General features: G+C 30.7%; 4 protein-coding genes across 4 annotated transcripts; 2 read left to right on the top strand and 2 right to left on the bottom strand.

Annotated features, from left to right (window-relative positions):
- Positions 1-215: 215 nt before the first annotated feature.
- On the bottom strand, positions 216-929 carry PPL_04451 (type 1 glutamine amidotransferase domain-containing protein; the record flags this gene model as incomplete). The annotated part of the gene is made up of 1 exon (XM_020575353.1): positions 216-929. The coding sequence occupies one exon, from the start codon at positions 927-929 to the stop codon at positions 216-218; it is 714 nt and encodes a 237-aa protein (XP_020434873.1).
- A 537-nt stretch (positions 930-1,466) lies between these two features.
- Positions 1,467-3,697, top strand: PPL_04450 (uncharacterized protein; the record flags this gene model as incomplete). Its single annotated transcript, XM_020575352.1, has 5 exons — positions 1,467-1,509; positions 1,939-2,417; positions 2,822-2,870; positions 2,935-3,064; positions 3,421-3,697. 5 exons carry the CDS (start codon positions 1,467-1,469, stop codon positions 3,695-3,697), a joined length of 978 nt encoding a protein of 325 aa, XP_020434872.1.
- A 108-nt stretch (positions 3,698-3,805) lies between these two features.
- Positions 3,806-5,884, bottom strand: dph2 (2-(3-amino-3-carboxypropyl)histidine synthase subunit 1/2; the record flags this gene model as incomplete). Its single annotated transcript, XM_020575351.1, has 4 exons — positions 3,806-4,476; positions 4,554-4,695; positions 4,785-5,376; positions 5,481-5,884. The coding sequence occupies 4 exons, from the start codon at positions 5,882-5,884 to the stop codon at positions 3,806-3,808; spliced, it is 1,809 nt and encodes a 602-aa protein (XP_020434871.1).
- A 1,021-nt stretch (positions 5,885-6,905) lies between these two features.
- Positions 6,906-12,987, top strand: PPL_04448 (calcium-binding EGF-like domain-containing protein; the record flags this gene model as incomplete). The annotated part of the gene is made up of 5 exons (XM_020575350.1): positions 6,906-6,987; positions 7,051-10,474; positions 10,757-11,201; positions 12,573-12,618; positions 12,899-12,987. The coding sequence occupies 5 exons, from the start codon at positions 6,906-6,908 to the stop codon at positions 12,985-12,987; spliced, it is 4,086 nt and encodes a 1,361-aa protein (XP_020434870.1).
- Between the last annotated feature and the right edge of the window lie 24 nt (positions 12,988-13,011).

The raw sequence follows: 13,011 nt of genomic DNA, 5'->3' as shown, positions 1-13,011 counted from the left end.
GACTCATTTTTAATTTATTCTCAAAATTTTTATTGCAACAATGGGGAAAATGATTTATTCTCAGAATTATTCAAAATATAATAAAATAAACGAATGTATAAGATAAGATAATAGTAAAATTATCTTTTTGAAAATTTAATATCTATTTTTATTTAGCAAAAGAATGATTTATTTATCTATATAGATAAAGATTATTGGTATTACTTTGTAATAATTTATTGATTTGCAGTACATGATTGACCAACTTGTTGAATTAGAGTGGTTAGTTTCTCACCTAGCTCTTTTGCAGATTGTGGGTTTTGACCGGTGATGAGATTTCCATCGACGATGACATGCGATGACCAAGCTGGTTTCGATTTGTAGTTGGCGCCTCTCTCTTTGAGACGATCTTCCAATGAGTAGGGAACGACCTGAGTCAACTTGACAATCTCCTCTTCTTCATTGGAGAAACCACAGAGATTCTTGCCTCTCACGAAATAGCTACCGTCTTTGAGTTTCAAGTTGGTTATGCCAGCCGGTCCGTGACAGACAGCACTGATAACACCGTGTTGCTCCTCATAGATCTTCATGGCGATCTCGTGAATCTTCTGGTCGGTGACCACGTCAAACATACAACCGTGACCACCAACAAAGTGAATAGCCATATAATCCTTTGGGTTGACTTGCTCCGGTCTGAGAGTGTTCTTCAACTTTCGGGCAATGTCGTGATCCTCCATGAATGCCTTGTTAACCAAATCTTTAACACGATCATCGGATGTTGGATCTAGAGGTGCTTCTCCACCCTTGGGACTACAGATATCAATTTCAAATCCACCTTTCTTCAATGATTCCCATGGATGAGATGCCTCCGATAAATACCAGCCAGTTGGTTTACCAGAATTTCCGAGTTTATCATGTGAAGATAAGATAAATAATACTTTCTTTGTCATTGTTTATTTATTATTTTTATTATTATTTTCTAATAGATGAATAAAAAAATAAAATTGAATATGAACAACAATTGTTGATTTTCATTTTTATATTATTTTTATTTCTCAATAACTCACATTACTATATCATAATAATACCACACAGATAAAATCTTGTCCTCATTGTGAAAACCAAAAAAAACATTGTTAATTTAACCCAATAATAAATCCATATCAGATTAAATTAAAATAATTTAATAAAAAATAAATGGTTTACTTAAATAAGTTAACTTTTTTTTTTTTTTGAATAAATATTATAAAAGAATAAGTTCTCTTGAAAAAAAGAAAATTAATCAAGTAGAGTTTTGAAAGAGATCTACTTATAGATCAATACAAATATTTTAATTATAGATACCTGTTTGAAAATAAATATTTATCATTTTTTTTTGAATTGAAAATTAATCCACTATCTATTATTTTATTATTTATACAAATTGATATTTTATTTTCAATTTTGTATTTTAGATTACACTTGTTTGTTACTAAAATCAATATTGAATGTTAAATGGTATGTCAGATCAATCATTTTGGAATTTTATATGTATGTGTGGTTCACACAGATATTGTTTTTTCGTTTCAAATGATAAGGGGATGAAGAATGTCAAAAAAAACCATACACATGTCAAAAGTGTGATCAAATACATTTAAAAAATACATGCGAACTGTTGTGGATCTGATAATATTTTTTATTTTTTCTAATATAAATAATGTTAGACTTTTAGATTATTATTTGATCTGACTGATGTTTTTTAATGATCGATTGATTGATTTATTATCTTTTTGATTAAAATACGAATTAAATACAATTATATTATGTTATGTATTTAAAATTTAACAAACATAGAAAATAAAAAAAAAACAAAGAGAACAATTGTAACAACTATTATTAATATAAACAAATAAAACAAAACAAAATAAAACAATTAAAATGTATAGTTTTAAAACTATTTTAATATTTTATTACTATTAGTATTTGGATGTTTTATATCACCTTCATCAACATCGATATCGTTAGCTTCGAATTTCAGTGGAACGTGGCTGATCGACAGAAAGATAGAGTTGGGTGAAAGTTTTACTCACAGATTCAAGTTGGATGCCGGTGCCAGATGGAACTATAAGATCTTCTATGACTCACCTTTTGAGTATGGATTTCAATCGAATCTCACGATAACCTCGGTGCAACCGGGGACAATGCTGCAGGTCTATTTGAAATCGGACAACAGAACCACCGAGAAACTACATCAAATGACACCTATAAACAGGCAGATCTGTAATACCATCGTATATGATATCGTTTTCAATGCTGGTGGTGCTGCTAATGCTGGTGGTGATGATAACTTTGATGAATCGGCAGAGATCATCATTACACTGGATACCAACTTTGCAACACATTGCAACTACGATAACGGTACAATAGTATATGCTGGCGAACCAGAAGTTGAAAAAGATGTATTCGCAATGGCAGATGAGAACAAAGCAACAACAATCAATCTAATTCCACCAACAACTAACCTATTACTATTATTATTATCATCATTTATATTTATTTATTTATATTAATTATTAATTTAAATAAAAATTATTTTATTATTACATTTAAAATTTTAGTATAAACATCAAAAGATCTTCTTTCACACAACAACTTGTTTAAACACACACACACACGCAACGATATGATGTTCTTGGGAATAAAAGAAGCTTTATGTCTATGTGGCACAACAAAACAAAAACAATTGTTGTTTGAGGAATGACAACAAAAAAAAAAAATAATTTCATTTTTTTTTTTTTAAATTAATAAAAGTTTTTTTTTTTTTTCTTAAAACTAATTTCTTGTTTAATAATATATCTTAAAGCTTTTACTAGTTTACTTATTGTTTAGTTATAGTTTAAATTTACAAAGTAGTTAGTTAGTTAGAACTTTATTATCTTTTTTTTTAAATATTAAATTTATATATATAAAATTTAGCCATGGCAAGACTATTTTCAATGTCGACAGCTATGACTGCGATTCATTTTCTACTTGCAATCCTATTGTTTGCAACATCTATAGTTGTATTCACTCGTACAGAAATTCATTTCAATGGAGTACTTTTACTGTAAGTTCATTCAATCACACGGTGGTGAATAGCAACGTTCGTTTTACCTTGAAGATCGATCTTCAAAAACGTTTTTTAGTGAAGTTGATTTTAACTAACGAACGAACTTCAAACACATACATCACATTAATTAAATATACACAGCTTACTATGTTTCTTCATGATAGGAACTGCTTTATATGCTAAACACTATGGTCAATATTATTTTATGTATACCTACTCTGGAAGAGGTGTCTTTTATTTCATGTAAAGTATCATATATATAGATCTATCTATCATATTATTATATGATTTTTTGAAAACTAACTAACAAACTTTTTGTTTAAATACAAAACACAATAAAACAATGATTATAGTCTTGGTATTTTAATTTGGGGAAGTAATGACAGTAATTATTTTACAGGAGTGATGAGCCTGTTGTTTATGTTATTTGGAATTGCCGGAATTGGACTCGGTGGATTCTCAGCGTATGATCCACCACGTCCATTGCTCGGACCAGAGGATTTCGTTCCATACGGTCAGAAATCAGTTTCACTCGCTTCACAACAAGATTCTCTCGAAGATGGACTTTCATCTTCATCGTCATCTGCTATCCCACCAATAGTCAGTCAACAACCAACTTTTTCACTATAACAAAACACATAACACAAAACACAAAACACAATTTTTTAATATAATATAATACCTTTTTCAAGATAACATCATCATCATCATCATCATCCTTTTATTTATTTAAACTTATTATTGATTGGCAATATCATTATCATAGGATTTTGGTATACCTGTCTTTCCTACGACTGCTTTGATCACCTCTGTCTCACCGATCTTTGTTTCCAAACCTCGGTAGGTACGACCGGCAAAGTATTCACTAGCATTGGTAGCAGCACCAGTGGTAGACAGCTGTTTAAATTTATTATCAACTGAAACTATTTCACCATTATTATTGCTGTTCTGATTGTTATTGTTGTTGTTAATACCACTTGTATTACTATAATATTTCATAATCTTTCCTGTTGTCAATGAGAAATGATATCTGTTACCTTCATCATCACTGACATCATCTTCTGCACGCTCTTCCCTGTTGCTATTATCTTTGTTGTTATCGTTGTTTTCATCTTTACTTAATTGATCTACTAGTCTTGGGAAGAGTTTACCGAAATCCGTTACGTATTCGCCGGACCATTCATTGCCACTGAGTGCCAAGTTCAATTCGAATGGTGTAGCAATTGGTTTGTAATACTCTTTCGAATCGACAATGGTGTTCTCTGGACAAGCGACAATCACAAAGATGTCAATCTCTGAGAAATTCGCCAACTTTGGTACATTCAAACGACCGACAACAAAAACATAGGGTTTCTTTCCATTTTTAATGATTAACTTTTTTAAACTATCGATGGTTTCAGAGTATTTCTCTAAATAATTATATATATAATAAATTGTAAGTTAAATAATATAATATGGTTTCTAGAATAATCAAATAGATACATACGAACTGTTAAAGTAGCAACTACTATACCAATGATATTCGCTTCTTTACATTTATTCGAAATATAATATCTCTTCATCAATGATTGATTTCTTGAGAGTGTTACTTGTTGAATACTGTTATTCTCTGGATTATATCTATAAAACTAAAATATAAATATAACAACATAAATAAGAATAATAAGTATAATGAATTGTATTGATTTTGATTGGTTCCAAGTTATTAATAACTTACATTATTCTTATTAAAATTCATCAATAAATTGGTTAATGTTAAACATTCATCACCAATCCATAGTATTTTATATTGTTCTATATCCTTTAGATCAATTGATAGCTTTCTACCAAATACTAATTTACTATCTATATCATTACTATTGTTATTATTATTATTGTTGTTGTTGTTGTTATTTGTTGAACATGAAGATGTAGATGTATTAGAACAACAGCTATTACTATTACTATTATTATCGGTACTACAACAACTTGTTGATTGTTGCGATTCTTTATCTTTTTGACCACAACATTCTTGTTGTGTATTATTATTATTACATATACTACTATCACTATCTATATTATTATTATTATTTAAAAATGATTGACTATAATATATATTATTAAAATTATCGATATCTGTGATTACAACATTCTCTGATTGATATTCTTTTAGACTATTTGAAATTGATTTAACCTGATGTGAATACTCTAGTGAATAGAATACAATTGTCTTTTCATCGTTCTTGAATTGGTTCTTATAGCTATTGATAAAACCATCTGAATCTATGGTCTTCTTTCCAAATACATATTGAACTGGTAATTTAGTTGCTCTAAAACCAGCAACAACCATTTTAAATGGTTGGTTTAGTTAATAAAAAGTTTAACCATCATTACTTTTTAGATATCATATATATATATATGATATGATACATACGGTGAAAGACAAGAATGACCATAATGAATGATAAAATCTGCTTTTAAATGTGATGCTGTCACCTCATCTACGCAACAGGAACCATAGGAAGTATCACCGAGAATGAATACCTTACATTGATTGTCACAACGTGATTCGATGTGTGACACGATCGTTCTGGCTGCCCACAACAGACTATCCGGGAGTTGAAGAGCAACTCTCTTGAATGAAAACCGCTTTATAGTCTCTGCACTAGTATCGATCTCAAAGTAGTCATCTGAAAACATCTGTTGTTGTTCCTTTTGTTTTTCGAGTGCCGCTTGTTTCTCTGCCTTGTCTTTATCGTGATCATGCAGCAACACCTCACTACTATCTGTAAAGAACAACGGAACATGTTGTTTATTATTATTATTCTCTTCACTCATTCTCTTATATATACTATATTATTTATAATGTTATTTTAATATATTATATATATGTAAATAAATAAAAAAAAGAAAATAAATTAAAAAAAATTTATTGTGAAAAACGAATGATTCGTTTTTTTTCCTTTTTCAAACATTGATATTATAAATAATAAATGTAATACCATGAAATTTTAATAGATTTAATAAAAAATAAATCTTTTATTTTATAATTCTTGAAATAGAATTAAATTATAATTTTATTAATAATTTTTTTAATCAGACATTATTTTTCAAAGATAATAAAATTTTCACAGGAATGTTTAATTATCAAAAAAAATATATAGAATGTTGAATATTTTTTGAGGTATTGAGTGATCAGATTATAGATTTGTGTGTTTGTGTGAAGTTAATTAGTGTGCTTTTAACTGGTAGTAATTAAAAATAAATTTAATTTATTAAAAGTGGTGGTGGTGTAAGATGATGATGATGTTGATTTTTACTTATAGTGATATATCATTGATTGACAATTATGACCTCTATTAATCAATCAATCAAAAATTGTTTAATCAAAAAAAAAAGGTGGTCCATTATAGATCACACACCTATCATATCGTCATTCTATAGTGATAGAAAAACAAAAGATTCAATTTAATTTTTAATTTTTTTTTATCAATTATTTGAATGAGTGCAAATAGGTTTTGAAATAAAGAGAATTGTTTAATTTCAAATCAAATAAATGTAAGAAGTTTATTTTAAATTAGATATCAAAATTGACATTTTGTTTCTTTTTTTATTTTCATCTATTTTTTTCTCTTTCATTTAAAAACAAGATAGAAAGTTCATCTTTTGAACATTAGATTTAAACTTTAGAGACTTATGATTATGAAAGATTCTATAGATTTCAATACAAATCAACATCGAGTTAAATAATATTTTAATTAGTTATATTTATATATATTTTTTAAAACTTTTTCTTTAAAGATCTTCTTATTTATTTTTATATTTTTTCATTCTATTTATATTTATATACATATTTAAAATGCTTACCTCAAAAATTCATTTTTTAATATTAAATTTATTTTTGGTAATATGTTTATCAAATTCACAATTAAATTATACCAGTATGTATAAATAAAGAAAAAATATATTCAAATTTATTTTATTAAATTATCTTAATATTTTAGTAAATTGGAATAATATGATGGGTTATGGAAACTCAAATTATATATTGACACCTCTTAGCAGAGTATTCAAGATAAATATATCATCAACTTTTCAATTTGATTTGCCGGTTGGAACGAATTTGTTAAACTATCAAGTTGGCTCTGTTCCTATTTCCAATCAGAGAGTTACCGAATATATAGATTTGTCATTATATAATAATGGTGAGAGAACTTTAAACTTTACATTAATACCAAATGTAACCATACCAGTTTTAAATCCAAGTTTTATATATAATTTCCAAAAACTCATTGATTCCAATCGACCACCTGTAGTTGGATTGAACGAATCGTGTGCAGAAGTGATGGATTCTCCTCGGAGCTGTCAGGTTTTCTACATTTTCAATTCATCGACTGGAGATGGCAATACTTATTCGTTACTCAAGGGTGATAACTTACAAACAATGATGCTACAACCAGATCTCTACTATGTTAACATCATCACATCGACATGTAGTCCAACAAAGACCATTGGGAATCTAGCCAATTCTGAGTCCTCACAGGATTCTGCTGGAAAACATTGTCCTGCCTATTCAGTTAACAATTTCGCCGAAGAAGATTTCATTTCAATGATTTCCGTTCCATCCCAACCATTCAAGATTATTTTATTCAAGACAGTTGAATTGTTCTCTAGAGTTTCTCTTCGGAAAGCTGGAGACTATGAACTAGACCGGTTGTTAAATTTGAGACAGGTTTCAGGTGACAATGTATATTTATTCACTTCAAACAGTACTGATGATCAAGTAGAAGTTAGGGCACCTCCAATCTTGGGTACCACCCTCTATGTGAACAATTCAAAACCTCTACCACCAATCGCCCTCGATTTTACCTCTGTCAATGGTAGTTTACTTGTCGGTACTCCTTCGATTATCAATAATCCAGGTCATTCTCTAGTGGATCTATCTTTTTCATATCAAATGGATGTCTATATAAGTAACTATCAACGAGTAGCATATTTTACATATTCTTGTAATGGTAGAGTTTTCAAGGTAGATCGTCATATCACACAATCTCAATATTCAAAAAGAATTAATATTCCATTCATAATACTTGCTGAAAATTCATTCTCCTGTCAACTGGATGTAATTGCCAAAGGTGATCAAATCGTGCCAACTACACTACTCTCGAAATCTATAAGTTTAAGTTCCTCGGGAATTGGTTCTTCCAGCCAGATATTTATTACTGACTACTCCAATGGTACCATCCAAATTAATCTGTTCAACGATCCAACATGGAAATCTCTATTCAAACCGATTTGTAATATAAACACTCAATATGTTAACTCCTCCACTTCTCTTCCTTCGAGATTGCCAATTGTCAGAGAGTATCCATATTACTTCAAAGGAAATTATAAACGGTTTTCGTACAATGGAAAATCTCAATTCTTTTATGAGAAATCAGTTCCATTGATTCCAATTAAATTTATATCACCTGGATTGGTAGTGAATTACACTTTGGGAAACGCAAACTTCAATGGAAATCCTATTGATTTTGTCAATCCATTTGGCAAAGTTCAAGTGGGATTCAACAAGGACTACACCAATGTCACCTTTTCAGTAAACATTACTGATACTGGTGTTGGAATATTAGAGAATTCTTGCTTCATCTCGATTGGTCCACAGAAATTTACACTGAATTCAACCAATAGAATTCAAGGTGATCAATACAGTGGAATCTACTATGTTGTCTCCTATTATAATCCTGCATACTGTTATGAACCAATCAATTTAAATTGTTCCGATAAATATGGAAATTCCTTAGTTATCAATACAACCTCTCCTTTCAGCTACATTTTATTCAATTATACTACACCTTCATTATGTACAATCTCTACAGATATTCGACCAATCTTTTCATCAATTAAATTCCGGTCACCAATGGAATTGTCATATAGTATTGTTATCTATTATGGATCTTCAACAGCACCACCAGTCGGAAGAATATCACTTGCAGACAATCTCTATGGAAATATGATTAGTAGAACAGATTCACTGGTGAAAATTGATGATAATGAAAGGGGATTGGCAGTGTACTCAGTAAACTATACTTTCTCCAACATCGAATCAACAACAACTTTTTATCCATCGATAAGCTTTAATTCCACTGGAGTATCATACACCACTTTAGATTTAATCTATTTCCTGAATGAAGAAATCAGCTTAATGAATCCAGAGGCAATTCCAACCATTAGTTTCACCATCAAACCAACCGATTTGAAATTGTTCCCGAAACCTATATTGATCGTTACACAATCAACCATTTCACTTACCATTCCAGCAAGTGATTCATTGATATCCTATATTGGATTCGTTGCTTTGAACAACTATTTCCCGGATATCCAGAGATTCACTTGGACTTTGGCATCTGGAGATAACAGTAAATCCGCAAAGAATGTTACATTAACCATTCCAAACTATCAATCGACTCTCAAGTATTTTGTTTATATTGAAGAGATTTGTGATACTCTAAGTAACTGCGAGCAACTACCTGCCTATGGTATTTCTAGCAACCAACTTAAACTACCAGAAAGCACCGATCCAGATTCAATTTTAACAGCCAAGATTGATTACACCAAAAACATCGATACCTCGAAAAGCAATAGAACATTCTCGGCAAAAGTAACGGTTACTCCAGGAATTATAGATCCTCCACCCATTCTTTATTTGGTGAGCAGCAATAACGTCGATATGATTCAATGTCAAACAGTATTCATTGACAACTCTCAAGGCAAATCAAGTTCGACAGTAGGATGTTCAATTGTGCTTCCACCTGGATGGTCTGTTGGTTCCAATGTTTCACTGTCACTTCATGGTGCCAAATACCTCAATACCATTAACTATATTGAGTTGTCGGATGTTCTTACGATCGCACCTTTCACTGGTCCAAAAATATGGACTGCTAAATACAGCTTTTTAACCAAGACCATCTCAATCACTGGTTATAATCTAGGTCTTATTCTTGGCGACGGCTCAGCGTATCCCGTCAAGATGGGTTCGAATCTGCTGAACTTCCAGATGCACAGTGCAACCAGTGGAATATTCAGTTTGAATGGAACAGGTTTCGATCCAACTACCAACTTTAACATTACTTGCAACAACGTTGACTATACTGTAATGATCGAGAGTTGTGTTTCTGCCAATTGCAATGGTAACGGTAGATGTGATCTCACTGTCAACAAATGTATATGTAATAATGGATGGCTAGGCATTGCATGTGACATTCAAAACAAGACATACAACTGTGGACCAAACGGTGAACTCCGAGCAATGACTTGTCAGTGTAAGAACAACTATACCGGTCCTAATTGCGACGTTCTAAACGATATCAAAGTGGATATGGAAGTCTCGAGAACCCGGCCAAAAGCAACATTCTCATCGTTTGAAGGAAAGTATATCGATTTGCTCAGTCGCGATACCAACTTCACAATGGATCTGCTGGAAGTTACCGAGCTGGATCTTGGCGACAACATAATTGAGACCTATGAACTAAGCAATTGGAAAACAACCACTCAAACCGAGAGTCTCTACGAGTATTCACACAGCATTGGAACTGGAAAACTAACAATCAGCGTCATGATTGTTAAGAATCAAACTTCGTTCGACTGGGCCAACGATTCACTGTTGCTGCCTGCCAACACATTCAAATACAATCTAGCATTCCAAGGCTATAGCTTCGGTGCTTCTTCAAACCGTTTACAATTCAAATGGAGTACCGCTGCCAGTCAACAAAGTAACAACAATACCAATAACAGCAATGGAAATACCACTACTGACTATGGAGGAAGTGGTATGAACGATGTCCATTGGACTGTGTTGGGCACTAACAATGTTCAACTGTTCAGCAGGTTCAACAGTAAAATTATTTTGGATGGCGAAACACTTCAGATTTCCAACAAAATAATGAATACTACCAGCGGCTCTTCTTCATCATCGTCATCGCCATCACCGACACAAGTTGTGGTGGTAACAGTACCTGCTTTCCAACAATCGTTGCTAATGGATCCTGATTTTTCAACACTTACAAGATTCAACACAGACAGCAACAATAACCACAACAACAGCGGTGAGAATGATGTGGTCGACTACAAAGTGGCGATCATAGTTGTAGTGGTAGTGGTGAGTCTTGCAGTGATAATCACTCTGGTGATCCTCCTCGCCAAGAAAAACACAACGGTTCGCACCAAAATATTGGCATTCAAGAGTAGATCAGCCACCAAAAAAAAGTAATGAAATAAAAAACTAAATAAAAGATTCGATTAAACAATATCTATTTAATCTATCTATGATCCTTTTCCTAATTTATTCAATTATCCATTTGTCAAAGTTGTGGGTGATTTTAAAGACATTACCAAATATGTTAATAATTATTATTAATCATTATTTAATTTATCACTAAGCGGATTGGATAGTTAATTTACTTTGTGGTCATCGCTTAAATAAATAATCTCAGATAATCATTATTTAAAAACATCATCATTGTTGTTGATCAATTTCCTCTCCCTTTTTTTCATACCCTCTTTTTTGTTTTTGTAAAAAATAAAACAAATTTTTTTTTCTAACAAGCAAATATATGCTTTTGGAACCTTGTTTTATATATTTTTTTATTAATCAAAAAAACGTGGGTTTATAAAAATTTTCCGCAACAAGTTGATTGATCAAATGCAAAAAAAGAATTTCCTTTTGGGTTTTTTGCAAAATTTTGTACCACTTTCATTCGCTCGAACCAAGCGACACCCAATAACATTGTAGTGCCTACTCTAAAAACATTATTCCTTGTTTGCGAATGAAAAAAAAACCTTTTTTTGAAATTTTTTTTTTTGGTACCCCCATGTTTTTAAAAAATCAACAAAAACTAAAAAAAATTTGATCAATTAACACACCCCTAACACTCTCTCAAAGTCACAAGGTCTTTGTTCTTTTGTCTCAATCAAGACCACTCACTTCACTCTCATCATCATCTTAAATTGATTAATTATTTTTTGATTATTTTTTTTTGTTTGAAAATTTTTTATTTTAATTTTTTTTTTTTTGTTTTTTCACATTGCAAAGCAAACATTACAAAACTTTTCTTTTCTAAAATACTTTTTATATTATACAGTATTAAGCTATAGCCTACCACTATCCATCCGTCAAATCATAATCTTTACCCACACACCTACACCCACTAAAATAATATTAGTAATAAATAATTAATAATAGTAGTCTAAAATCACACAAAACAAAGTAGTAGCAGCAGCCATCATAGTAATTTGAAACCACAAGTCAATCGACTCACTACCACAACACACTCATCCAATAAATAATCCATCAAAACCAAATCTTGTTCCAGAAAATAAATAAATAATTAAAAAAAACAACAATTGTTTTTAAGTAAAGAGGACTCTACTTCAATCAAAAGTTATCTTTCACTATATATATATAATATAATATAAATAGTAGTATAGTAGTACAGTAGTTAGTAAAGAATTAGTTATTTATTTAAATTAGTTAGCAAAAAACTCAGATCAACAGTGTTCGAAAAAACTCTGTCGAAGTTAGTAGTAGTATCAATAGTATAGCAGTAACCACAGCAGCAAACACACACAATTCAATTGAAACACAATAACAACAACAAATAATTTTAGAATCACATATCTTTTTGAATCTCAATTATCACATTTATTTTTAAACATCCATTGAAAGAAATATTATCCTCTGGTTCTTCACCAAAGTAGAATTACCCACTAATTAAGCTTAATCGGTTAATCCAACAATAACTTATAGTCAAACACTTATAAGTTCTCATTTTTCCATTTCATTTCAATTAATAATAGAATACTCATTATATTCATCTTCATCAGCCAACAAAGTTAGTCAATTCCAAGCCAATCAAATTCAAATTCAACAAATTCAAAAAAAATAATTATATCTTTATACCTGTAATATT

This window comes from Heterostelium album (genome assembly GCF_000004825.1).
Source record: "Heterostelium album PN500 unplaced genomic scaffold PPL_contig9, whole genome shotgun sequence".
In the NCBI taxonomy this organism is placed as follows: domain Eukaryota; phylum Evosea; class Eumycetozoa; order Acytosteliales; family Acytosteliaceae; genus Heterostelium; species Heterostelium album.
Note: the sequence above shows the minus strand (reverse complement) of the source record. Positions and strands in the feature narration are given on the sequence as shown.